Source organism: Triturus cristatus, chromosome 4_1, assembly GCF_964204655.1.
Source record: "Triturus cristatus chromosome 4_1, aTriCri1.1, whole genome shotgun sequence".
Lineage (NCBI taxonomy): Eukaryota > Metazoa > Chordata > Amphibia > Caudata > Salamandridae > Triturus > Triturus cristatus.
This window is the reverse complement of record NC_140585.1, coordinates 80,408,553-80,420,992: the sequence shown is the minus strand read 5'-3', so window position 1 is coordinate 80,420,992 and position 12,440 is coordinate 80,408,553. Positions and strand designations below refer to the sequence as shown.

Here is a 12,440-nt window from a genome sequence, read left to right as displayed (position 1 = left end):
CCGATTATGGCCCATTGGAAGCCTCAGTGATGTATCGGCGCCCTGCCTCTCCTCCGATTATGGCCCATTGGAAGCCTCAGTGATGTATCGGCGCCCTGCCTCTCCTCCGATTATGGCCCATTGGAAGCCTCGGTGATGTATCAGCGCCCGCCTCTGCTCCAATTATGGCCCCTTGAAACCGTCAGTGATGTATCCGTGCCCGCCTCTGCTCCAATTATGGACCACTGGAAGCGTCAGTGATGTGCCCGCCTCTGCTCCGATTATGGCCCATTGGAAGCATCAGTGATGTATCAATGCCCGCCTCTGCTCCGATTATGGACCACTGGAAGCGTCAGTGATGTATCAGTGCCCGCCTCTCCTCCGATTATGGCCCATTGGAAGCATCAGTGATGTATCGGCGCCCTGCCTCTTCTCCGATTATGGCCCATTGGATGCCTCAGTGATGTATCAGTGGCCGGCTCTCCTCTGATTATGGCCCATTGGAAGCCTCGGTGATGTATCAATGCCCGCCTCTGCTCCGATTTTGGCCCCTTGAAACCGTCAGTGATGTATCAGCGCCCGCCTCTCCTCCGATTATGGCTCATTGTAAGCATCAGTGATGTATCAGCGCCCGCCTCTGCTCCAATTATGGCCCATTGGAAGCCTCGGTGATGTATCAATGCACGCCTCTGCTCCGATTATGGCCCATTGGAAGCCTCCGTTATGTATCAGGGCCCGCCTCTGCTCCGATTATGTCCCATTGGAAGCGTCAGTGATGTATCAGCGCCCGCGTCTCCTCCCATTATGGCCCCTTGGAAACCTCAGTGATGTATCAGCGCCTGCGTCTCCTCCGATTATGTGCCATTGGAAGCGTCAGTGATGTCTCAGCGCCAGCCTCTCCTCCGATTATGGCCCATTGGAAGCCTTGGTGATGTATCAGCGCCCGCCTCTCCTCCGATTATGGCCCATTGGAAGCCCCAGTGATGTATCAGCGTCCACCTCTCCTCTGATTATGGCCCATTGGAAGCATCAGTGATGTATCAATGCCCGCCTCTGCTCCGATTATGTCCCATTGGAAGCGTCAGTGATGTATCAGCGCCCGCCTCTGCTCCGATTATGGCCCATTGAAGCGTCAGTTATGTATCAATGCCTGCCTCTGCTTTGATTATGGCCCATTGGAAGCCTCAGTGATGTATCAGTGCCCGTCTCTGTTCTGATTATGACCCATTGGTAGCATCAGTCACCTATCTGTGTCCATGTATGCTTGCCTCAGGCTCTCCTCCAAGGTCGAAGTGGGGCAGAAAATGAGTGGAAAGAACAAATCTGGGGTGCAGCAAGACATATGGACACTTGTAGGCTAAAACTTCGCGACAATTCATGAACCATTATGAGAAGGATAGTGAGTGACTGTTGCTGCTCCCACCCGTTTTACTGCACGCATCAGAATCCTGCTCTTTCAGCAAATGTCCGCGATGGAGAGGCAGGAAGCTTTCGGAGAGTAGGAGCGGACGGCTGGAGATAGTGTAACTCACCCGGAGGCTGCAGGCCATTCAGAACTCAGCAGCCAGAATCACTCTCAAGCTCTCAACCTCCCACGCCGCACAAGCATCATACCACACCTGAAGGCGTTCCACTGGCTCCTCATTCACAAATGAACACAATTCAAACTCCTTCCTGCATACCTCATCGTCACACATGCCAAGCATACCTCATCGTTACACATGCCAAGCATACCTCATCGTCACACATGCCAAGCATACCTCATCGTCACTCATGCCAAGCATACCTCATCGTCACTCATGCCAAGCATACCTCATCGTCACACATGCCAAGCATACCTCATCGTCACACATGCCAAGCATACCTCATCGTTACACATGCCAAGCATACCTCATCGTCACACATGCCAAGCATACCTCATCGTCCCACATGCCAAGCATACCTCATCGTCACTCATGCCAAGCATACCTCATCGTCACTCATGCCAAGCATACCTCATCGTCCCACATGCCAAGCATACCTCATCGTCACTCATGCCAAGCATACCTCATCGTCACTCATGCCAAGCATACCTCATCGTCACACATGCCAAGCATACCTCATCGTCACTCATGCCAAGCATACCTCATCGTCACTCATGCCAAGCATACCTCATCGTCACTCATGCCAAGCATACCTCATCGTCACTCATGCCAAGCATACCTCATCGTCACTCATGCCAAGCATACCTCATCGTCACTCATGCCAAGCATACCTCATCATCCCACATGCCAAGCATACCTCATCGTCACTCATGCCAAGCATACCTCATCGTCACACATGCCAAGCATACCTCATCGTCACTCATGCCAAGCATACCTCATCGTCACTCATGCCAAGCATACCTCATCGTCACTCATGCCAAGCATACCTCATCGTCACACATGCCAAGCATACCTCATCGTCACACATGCCAAGCATACCTCATCGTCACTCATGCCAAGCATACCTCATCGTCACTCATGCCAAGCATACCTCATCGTCCCACATGCCAAGCATACCTCATCGTCACTCATGCCAAGCATACCTCATCGTCACTCATGCCAAGCATACCTCATCGTCACTCATGCCAAGCATACCTCATCGTCACACATGCCAAGCATACCTCATCGTCACTCATGCCAAGCATACCTCATCGTCACACATGCCAAGCATACCTCATCGTCACTCATGCCATGCATACCTCAACAATCACACAACCCAAGCATGCCTCAACAATCGCATCTGCTTTCACAAACCATCCAGACGCTGCCCCTCGTACTACTTGCACACACACCACGCATACAGAAATCCAGATCCGGTGGTCGAGCCTTCTCCTGCCTCGCTCCTGAAGCTCGGAACGACCTGCCGCTACACATCAGAGCCGCATCCTCGCTTCTTGAATTCCACAAGAAGCTGTAGCCCCTCTCGGCCCTGGGTGTGGGTAGAGTCGCACCGGCTCAGCGGCAGGAAACCCTGGGTGACAGTGCGCGCTACAATCTGTATTACAAAACGTTTCCTTCAGATTGTTGTTTGTGTGAGAGCCGGTGGTGGTGGCATCAAAGTATTTGAGAAAGTGCCAAACATATTTTGAAAAAATGGAAGTAATACATGAAGGATAAGGACACAAAGGGGAAGGGAGTTGACAAGTGCAGCATCTGAAGTGAACCATTTCTTTTTCTCCAGATTCCGCCGGTGCTGCAGAAAGCTTCACCAGTGATGGTTTACAGACTGCCGGCTACCTGGAGGTGATGCTCTCAGCACGGTTTTCTGGCTCCCTTTGTCCTTCCCTCTCCTCTGTACTTCACTCTCTGTCATGCGTCACTGATATGTTCCCGCTTATTTATAACCATTTCTCTCTCACTTCTGTTCTGCACTTCATCTTCCATATCTATTAATTTGTCTCAAAACTCTTGCTGCCCCTGTCATGTGTTTCTCATTACTTTACTTTTTCTCAAAATCTTCCCCTTGCCCTTTCCTCATTTACTTGACATGGTCGGTTTGGCCGAGCCTACCGAGTATTCCTCTTTCTGATTGGGTATTAGGTGTTGTGCCCGCCCCTTGGGAGTACTTCAGTAGCCATTCACAAGGCGCGTTGCTTCCAAGAGCGGCAGCACAGGTGGGACCAACAAGGCTTTCCTTCAACTAATCCATTTTGACAAATAAAGCTGAGAGCAGCGTGATGAGGGTGGTAAAGGCTTGTTTGCTGGTTTAGTAAGAAAAAACACTCCATCAAAATGTAAAAAAATGATTGAATTCACAACTTTGATCAGGCAAAGTTCTAGTTCACTTCCACGCTTAGACCATACTTTAGAAAAGCATGTTGTTTGTGTGGCTTGTGTTGAAGTTGCTGGGCAGAGCCTCCTCTCAGGGGCTGCTTTCCTGGCCCCTGGCATGCCTCTGTTTGATGTGCCCCGCTGCAGCGGGCAGTGCCAGTGAAGCTGAAACATTCTTTCATCAGCTCCATGAGCACCCCCAGCTGGCAGGGCTGGGGGGCACCTTGGAGGACTGACAGTGGGTGACAGGCAGGCTAATTTTAGACACCCCTGTGAGCTTCTACCCTCCTATGAGCTGCAGCTGGCAGCTTCTGACCGGGCGGATCCGGATACAGATAGAAGTGTGGGAGAATGTTGCAGTTCTGGTCGCTCAGTGGACTAATGCGCCACTGTGGGGGCCCGTGTTCGCCCTCATGGTCACAGATCCAAATCCTGGCAGATGGATTCTGCTTTTCATCCTTCTGAGGTCGATAAAATGAGTACCATTGAGTTTGGTAACAATAGACATCTGTTATTCAGGGCCAAGATACCCTTCTTGATGAACGTATGCTTTATAAATGCACGTTATGTAAAGTTAATGTCCTGGAAGATTTTTGGGTTTGATTTCAAAGCTCACCTTGTCCACAATCTTTTCATGGTGGTGAAGCGGAATCACGACCGCTCCCTTCTGCCAGTGGGACATTGCTGTATTCTACCAGCCCAAGTGGAGTCACTGAGAGTTTCCGCAGCAGGGAGTCCCCTCGCGAGGGACTGGGGTGCTACAAGGAAAGGCACCTCAATGTGTATTTTTGTTTTACTTAAGGGCACATCTCTTATACAGAACCGAAGCATTACCTGGGGAGTTTGTTATACAATGAAGATAACGCAACTTTTTGTGGTGCCATACGTGTTTCCATTCCAGGGGGGGCCTGGCCTGGCAGTTAAGGCTGGACTCTCCCCTTTGGGTACAGGGTCAAGTGTGATTTGCATACGGGCAAAAATACGATGTACTGGGGTGAATGTATGACATTGTTCTGCATTCTGTCCATCAGTCGTTCTTTTTGCATTTATTAATATTGTTAGGTGTACGAGTGAGGGCTCGGGGTGAAGTGAGAGTCGTCATGGTTGGGTATAACTTTGAGGTTACAAAAAGTGTAAGAAATAGGGTTGGCTTTTAGGGTTCACAATCATGTTGAGGTCAGTGATGAAGTAATGAACCTTTTAATATGATCTACATAAAGCAGTGAATTGACATTAGCCTGGAGCGCTGTGGTCGGAATGCTGTTTCATCTAGTGCTGGAGGTAGGTTTGAAGTGGTCGTGGATCAAAGGAAGGGGGTCCAAGTGTTCGTAGGTCGAGCAGGTGGCGATGGGATTTGTGAGGCGCGTCCCTCAGATGCAAACAGAGCCGGAGACCTTGTTGGCAGATTCTCTCATTTGGTGCCCTGGGATATTGCAGTATAAATTGATGCCGTTGAGGCCTCAAACACAACAATCCCCTCAGCCTGTCACTTCATCCACAAACCTGCACCCAGGAGATAGGACGTCGGCTGCAAGAGATTGCCACCTTGGTTGACCAGAGATACTAAAAGTATTCCCCAGGGGTCCTAGCTGTGTCCTGTGTCCCCATCATTCTACCTACTTGTAGCCCGCCTTTACAGGGTGGTGCTTTGGTTCGCTTTATGCTCCTGTTTGGTAATTGCAGCAGCCATGTTTTGGTGGAACTGACCTTCTTCCAGCGTTGCTCAAAGAAGTTTCACTGTGGCAGCTGTGAGCATCACAACAGACACTTTCAGACTAGAACTCCAACAAGCACTGGAGAAGGTAACCTCTTGCCTAGGTGCTGAAAGATCTGCAGGGGTACACAGGTGTATGTAGGAGTTCTCCGAGTCCGTGTAGCACTTGGGTTTGGTCGAACCATGCTTCTGGTCCGACAGTTCACCGGCGCAAGTATCTTGGCCCCCCAACCCTCCTCAGTGACACTCCACCTGATGCAAAGCACTTGCAGGAAGCCAAACTGGTATGGAAAAAGCTGTTTATGCTTGTATGTAGAAGGAAAGGCTTTTGCACGACGCCTTCTCTTGTTAATGACTGTTGATCGACTTCCTCTAATGTATCTGCTTGCAGATGTTTGTCCCTGATCCTCACTCCTCTCATTCACCTTCCTCTTGTCGATGATTGTTCCTGTGCCTTTTTATATCTCTTGCTGATGTTTGCCCTTACTACTCACTCATCTCATTCGCCTTCTTCTTGTCGATGATTGTTCCCTTGCCTTTTTCCTTCTTTTGCTGATGTTTGTTCCTGATCCTTACTCCTCTCAATCGCTTCCTCCTTGTTGATGATTGCTCCCATGCCTTTGTATGTCTCTCGCTGATATTTGCTCCCTTCTTTCTTCTTTCTTTTCAGGATGGCTCGCCACGATGCCTCAGTGAGATCCACGCTCTCTTCCTCATCCTGCACAGCGGGAACATATTAGACCTTGGCAGTGGTGACCAAGCATCCAAGCAGGCAGATGTCCACACCCTTTCCGCTGCTTTTGATGGGGTCATGAGGATGCACTTCCCCGAAGCCCTCGGGCACATCGCCCTACGCCTGGTACCCTGCCCACCCATCTGTGCCGAGGCCTACGCCCTCGTCTCCAAGTACACACCATTTTGGCTTGCCATGGAATCATTGCGGGTGGGGAGCTGATGTTGATGGGAGGGGAACTGCAATGTTGATAGCATTTTTTCCTCTTTCCATGCCTGTTACCATCATAGCTCTCTGCCTTTTTCATCAGTGTCTTCTACATCTTTTCTATCAACCTCTCTTTCTAAGGCTTTCCTCTTTCTCATGGCTGTGTCTCTTGTTCTTTGCACTGGTTCACTCATCCTAGTTTCATTCCTTACTTGCTGTTTTAGTTCTGCTCATCACCACTCCTCTTGCCCCTTCCTTTGCTCTTTCTTCCTCTTGATCTATTTTCATTTCTCCCACTTCATTTGCCGTCTTCCATTTATCTTACTTTCCCTCTTGTTTGTATCTCCATTTCTCCGTATAATACTTTTGCCCCCCAATCCCACCCCATCATGTTCTCGTTCACTCGCATTTCTTGGTCTTTCTCCACAGTCCCCTCCTCCACTGATCCTCACTTCACTTTTTGTTCTCCAACCCTGTTCTTTTGCAGTCTGAGTCCATACAGTTATGACACTGATAACTTGTCCAATAGCCAGGATCACATCCCACTGGCTGCGCTACCACTCCTGGCCACGTCCTCCATGCACTACCAGAACGCTGTGTCCGCCACCATCGCCCGCGTCAACCAGGCCTACCATGACTTCCTGAAATCTAGGGAAGGCACTGGCTTCTGTGGGCAGGTGAGACTCCCCACCAATAGGGGGGCTGTGTAGGGCGAGCTGTCAGAGGGTACCAAATTCTCTTGGACTAAAATGGATAGAGATGGAGTGAAGATGTTAGAAGGTAGCTGTCATGGTGTCTGAGTACTTAATGTAGTGAGTTGCATAAGCTATATAGTTTGTTTAAGTGTTGGCTCTATGATGGTGTAACAGCTGAGTTGGTACGTGATGAATTAAAAATCCTAGCTCTGATAATGGCATGGGTGAGAATTTGCAGAGGCATTATTCATGTGGGGTGATGAACAAGAGCCGACTATGGGGGTTGGTGTAGGGCTGAGGCAGGTATAAAGGCGCTAAATGGAGTAAGTGCTGTAGGTTGATTTGAGATATTGTGTTGAAGTATGCAAGTATTTTCTGTCCTTGTCTAATTCTCTCATCTGGCTCTCTCGCAGGTGATTCTTATTGGAGACTGTGTGGGAGGGATTTTGGCTTTCGACATCTTGTGCCACAGTGGTTCCGTAATGTCCAGCAGCCGAGGGAGCAGCCGACGGGGGAGCGTGGTAAGTCCTCTTGACGGTAGTGAAAATATTCCCATCACACGGTAAAAACTTCATCCCAAGTATGGTGGATCACCTGTGTAACCAGCTCTCTCCACTCCATATATTTGAGAAGTTCAGTGACCGTGTAGCATCTAGAGCATGGGCAGGGTAGAGACGCTCCAGAATTATAAGATTCCTGCAGAATCGGGACCACCGCTTCAAGACTCCAAGTGGTTCACTCTGAAATACACAAGTGCTGGAGATGGCTACGAGTCTTCACTGATTTATTTACAAAACTTTTACAGACAAACTTATAAATAAGCGCAGAGTACACTTGAAGTATACATCCGTTTAAACCGGAGAATGCATAACGAACCGTCAACAACTTCACCTATAAATGGGATCCCAAAACACTTTACAAAGGAGTGTTTTTTCCTCCCTATCTGAAGGCCCATTCTATCTCTTGTGACTAAAGGAATCTAATTAAACCTAAAAAATAAAACAGAAGCCTCTTAATTTTCTTTTTATTTTTTTGAAAATGAGCATTTTTACAAGAAGAAAAATTGAAGTGTCCTTTGTAGCCCCATGCTGATCTCCGCGTCCTGAAGGCACATCTTTGGGTGTTGAGTGGCAGAGTATGTTTCTGCTCTGTGCAGTTTCTGTTAGTGAAGGGCCCCTGCAAGAGAGGTGGAAAAGGATAGACTAGATCTAGTGCCTTTCTGAAAGCCACTCTCTACATTGACATATAGCCAAGAATAGATTCCAGAAGAAAGCGAATGTTTGGGCAACCATTTGCCTTCAGTAATATTCTGAATCCTTGCCTGAGCCTGCTGCAGGTGGTCCACACCACTCACAAAAGACTCCGAAGCTGCTGCCTGCCCCTCACGCCTTGCACACTCCTGAAACAAATCCAGAAAAAGGAACAAGGAGCACTCATTGCATCTTTCACCACAATTTGCTTTGATGTATAGCAAACGTAGATATCACATGACCTTCTATCAATGTCTTTCATCAACGGGCTTGATACAGAAAAAAAGGGCAGCATTACACTTGCTGTCAAGACATGGGCCATTAAGGGATTTAGTGTCAAGTCTGTTGAAATAACTATTGGGTCCTCTTTTGAACTCTGATGGTAGCTGTCAAATAAATGATGAACTGTTAGAAAGTGCACAGTGTGTGTTTCCCTTAGACATTCTGCAAGTACTTTGTGGAGATCAACACTGTATCTTTTATCACATGACCTAAAATACCTCAAGGAAGCCAGCCTTTACTGAAATTCTGCTTGTCCTGTGTCCAAGGAAAGTATCATGGCTTGCGTCCCTAAGATAGACTGTAGAATGTCGCCTTCAGTTGCACAGCCCTGTACGGTCAATCAGTTTTCTCTCCAACATCCAACCTTTAGTGCATGAACATCTGAGGAAGAACAAGGTCCAGAATGTTGCATCAGGATATAAGCATTATTATTGCACTGAAAGGGCTGACCTTCTCCTGCGCGCCAGGCAATTAGATTATTGACTTCTGCACAAGATTCTCTTGGAGACATGCCTGGTGAGTGGCCCCTGACTTGGCGGCGCGAAAAGGCAGCAGAACACAATATAAAGAAGAGGAGAGCAAATGTTTGTAAAAGGTCCTTCATCAATTCAAGGCTGAGCGAAAAAGTTAATGAAACTTTGGCTGGCGATAATTATGAACTTAAAGATCAGTAATGACCCACTAGGAATGCATTGATCACTCCAAACCATGAGCCTTTTTCGCACATTGCAGTTCCACAATGTGTCAACAAGGCCAGGCTCCCAAATAAAAAGAAAAGGAAACGAGACATTCCACATTTGTGAACCTCCCAACCCCTTGAGCAAACTCCCTCCCACCCCATGATGAGCCCACCCGGCCTATCCCATAATGGGATCCATTTTTTCCCTTGGCCATCATACCAATGAAGACATCCTACTGTTTTTAACCTGGCCTAAGGACCTTTACAGTAAAGAAATTTTGGATCTGGCAGGCAATCTTAACATGCTCATTATCCCTGGTTCTTAGTTTGAGAGCTCTGCTTACAAATTGTGTTAAGGCCACTCACTCACACGAGGCGCAGTGGCTGAGGAGCCAATGATGAAGCATGCCACAGGTAGTACTTTTGGGTGAGGATCCCCCAAATATCCACGAGATGCCAGGATCGCATTAATTTCACCTGGGTTCGGATCCCACATTCTCTAGAGATATACTAAGAACCCCGCAACTGATCTCTCAATCTGACGAGATCAAATAAATATTGGTCAAACCTCCAGAGTGTAGATACCAGCAGTCTGATTCCCCAAGATAAGGCACCATCCCTTGCATAGTCCCTGTGATGAGTCAGTCATGTGAAGCACATGTTCATGCTAATTTACCACCTAACTAAACCATGTGCTTCTATGTCTCTGGCACATGAGCATCTGCTTTCATGAATCTTTTCCCATCGAGTATGAAAAGAGGTCAAGAAGTCTCACTTGCAAATGTCTTTTCTTTTTCTGGTGCTACATTGTAGAACATGGAGCTGCTGTCTCCAGGGATGTACATAGGCAAGGACCCGCTAGCTGAAGCAGCTGACCCGCCGGGGCGTAGCAGCCCAGAACCGCCAACCGGCGTGGCTGAGGGAGCCGGGATTCAGTTGCCACGCAAGCGCAGCGACACTTCAACTCCAGAGTCTGACTCCAGGCAGCCTCCAACCTTTTCCAGTAGGTAAGGTGGACTGCACCATGTGGAGAAAACAAGGTGTGGAGTGAAACATGGGGAAGGTACTGTGATGAACATGCTGACTGCATAGTATTTTGTGCGAGCCTGCTTAGTGTCCAGTTTTAATTCATTTATACCACAAAAACTGGAAGTGGCTTTCTTTTCATCATTATTAATTGCACAGTCCGAAAACACAAATTTCCACAGCTCTTATGTCTTAGCGATACCAACAGTAAATATGTTGTTTGCGACCGTTGATCAGAGTCTGCAAGACGTCTGTAGTAAGGATGGAAGTTCAAAAAGTAGATGCGCAGTACAGCATAAACGAAATTGACTTTACAACAAGCATTCTAAGTATAAAAAAATTGAATATTTAATGCTACAGGTAAAAAAAAAAGTTTATTGCTACAGATACAGTCTGTGGAAAATGTTCAAACCCCCTGGCACTCGGAAGCAAATGAAGGTGATGTAAAATAGACTATTCCTGATGTCCTGGTGATTGGTATCAGGTGAGGCCTCCCTGTTCAGAGTCATAGAGCGTCAAGACTGATGAAATGTTAAAACTTTGAAATACTCAGTCATTACTAATATGTAATTGTTAAAGTTTGTGTTCAACTCCAGAAGCAAAAGCAAGTTCTGATCTGGGGCATGTCTGCAGTAACCTCGGGGAATGTCCTAACCTTCTAACCAGTCTCCTTCCCTCAGTGCATCGTCCCTCTATGGACGCCTCCGAGAGGAGTCCTTAATAGTGCCTGATGGCGCGGGCTTGGACTGCCTTTCTTCTTGCTCACTTGGATGCAACTAGAGAAGAAAGGTACCTTCGTGCTCTAGTAATTCAATTTTCTCCATCTTGGGATCTTCCTTGAGATCCCAGATTGATGTTCTGCTCTGTGGGCCATGGATTGTTTTGGCTTATTGGTCTTGAATAAAAAGTTTTTGAGGTGAACCTATAGCTTAACTTTGTATCTTACTGTGTTGGCTACTAGACTCCTCTGTTTTCTGTCATGGAAAGGTTCTTCTCTTTTGTCAAGGAGAGTCTGTGTTCACCTGCTGCATCATTTTTTTTTTCTGATAAGTGTCTAATGTGGTGAAAAGGAATCTTTGAAGGACGACCTTAAAGTGTGCATGTTTCTTTTTATGTCCTACACCATTGAGGGGGTGAGTGATATGCAAAGAGTTGCTATATTAAGAGGTTCAGAAACGCAGAGACACAGAGGTAATGGAGGAATGCTTGCAATAAGTCTAACCACTGGGTTTCGCTTGGAGTAGCATTTCAACCCGTTGTTCTTCTGCTTGCCATGCAACTTCACTTTGGACCTTGCATGATCAAATCAGTTTTGTCCCGGCTCCAATAGGAACAGTCCAGCCCGAACTGCCGAGCTAGGTCTTCCCTAAACCAGAACACAAGTAACCCAGGACTGGTTTCAGTCTGTTTGTGCCTCCTCCGTCGGTGTCATCTGAGGTGCCATAGTGGGCAACAAAACGATGGGTTGGGATGCTACCCCAAGTGATTGCCAGTAGTTAGACTATTTGCAAGCATTCCTTCCATCACTGTTCGTGTGTTTGATGTAAGGCCCTAAGTGATCACGGGTGTGCTCCGACATGGACCCGTGCTTGCTGTGCTACTGGAATCAAGCACCCGAGTGAAGAGGCGCAACTGGTCCAAAATCGTTCTTGGGTTCCTTGTGTTCCAGGAGTTTTACAGGGGAAGCCTAGTGCTACAGCTGCATGTATTTCCCGCTGCGTTCCCCGCTCAAGATTAGGTGCAGGGTTGTTTGTGCAGGTCGAACAGTGCAGGGCAAAGTTGAATGAGGCAGTTGATGCACTCTGTGCGCATAGCTTTTTCTTTTAGCAGTTCTGCTCCAGGAACCCTCAGATTCTAAGACAGAGTGGTAATGGAAAGCAAGGAAAGTCGTTTTTTATAGAGACGGTGTACGCTAAGGAAGTGTGTCATGATGCATGTTACCATTGGGTACTTTTATCCTTTATTGATTATTGGCTTTTTAAAATCCGACTCAAATTACCCTTGTATCATATTTTTTTACTGAGAAGCATTTTCTGTTTAAAGTTAGATCCATTGTTTAGCGTTTCCTAATTCCTTAGTTT

The 12,440-nt window shown here is 47.5% G+C and overlaps 1 protein-coding gene across 6 annotated transcripts in view; it reads left to right on the top strand.

Annotated features, from left to right (window-relative positions):
• PITPNM1 (phosphatidylinositol transfer protein membrane associated 1) overlaps nt 1-12,440 on the top strand; it is a 393,174-nt gene that overhangs the window by 278,633 nt on the left and 102,101 nt on the right. For all 6 annotated transcript variants that reach the window (XM_085651656.1, XM_085651652.1, XM_085651654.1 and 3 more), the window contains exons 9-13: nt 3,184-3,245; nt 6,158-6,393; nt 6,915-7,104; nt 7,536-7,643; nt 10,147-10,340. In XM_085651656.1, the coding sequence (XP_085507782.1) occupies nt 3,184-3,245; nt 6,158-6,393; nt 6,915-7,104; nt 7,536-7,643; nt 10,147-10,340 (790 nt within the window). The remainder of the gene's footprint in view (nt 1-3,183; nt 3,246-6,157; nt 6,394-6,914; nt 7,105-7,535; nt 7,644-10,146; nt 10,341-12,440) is intronic.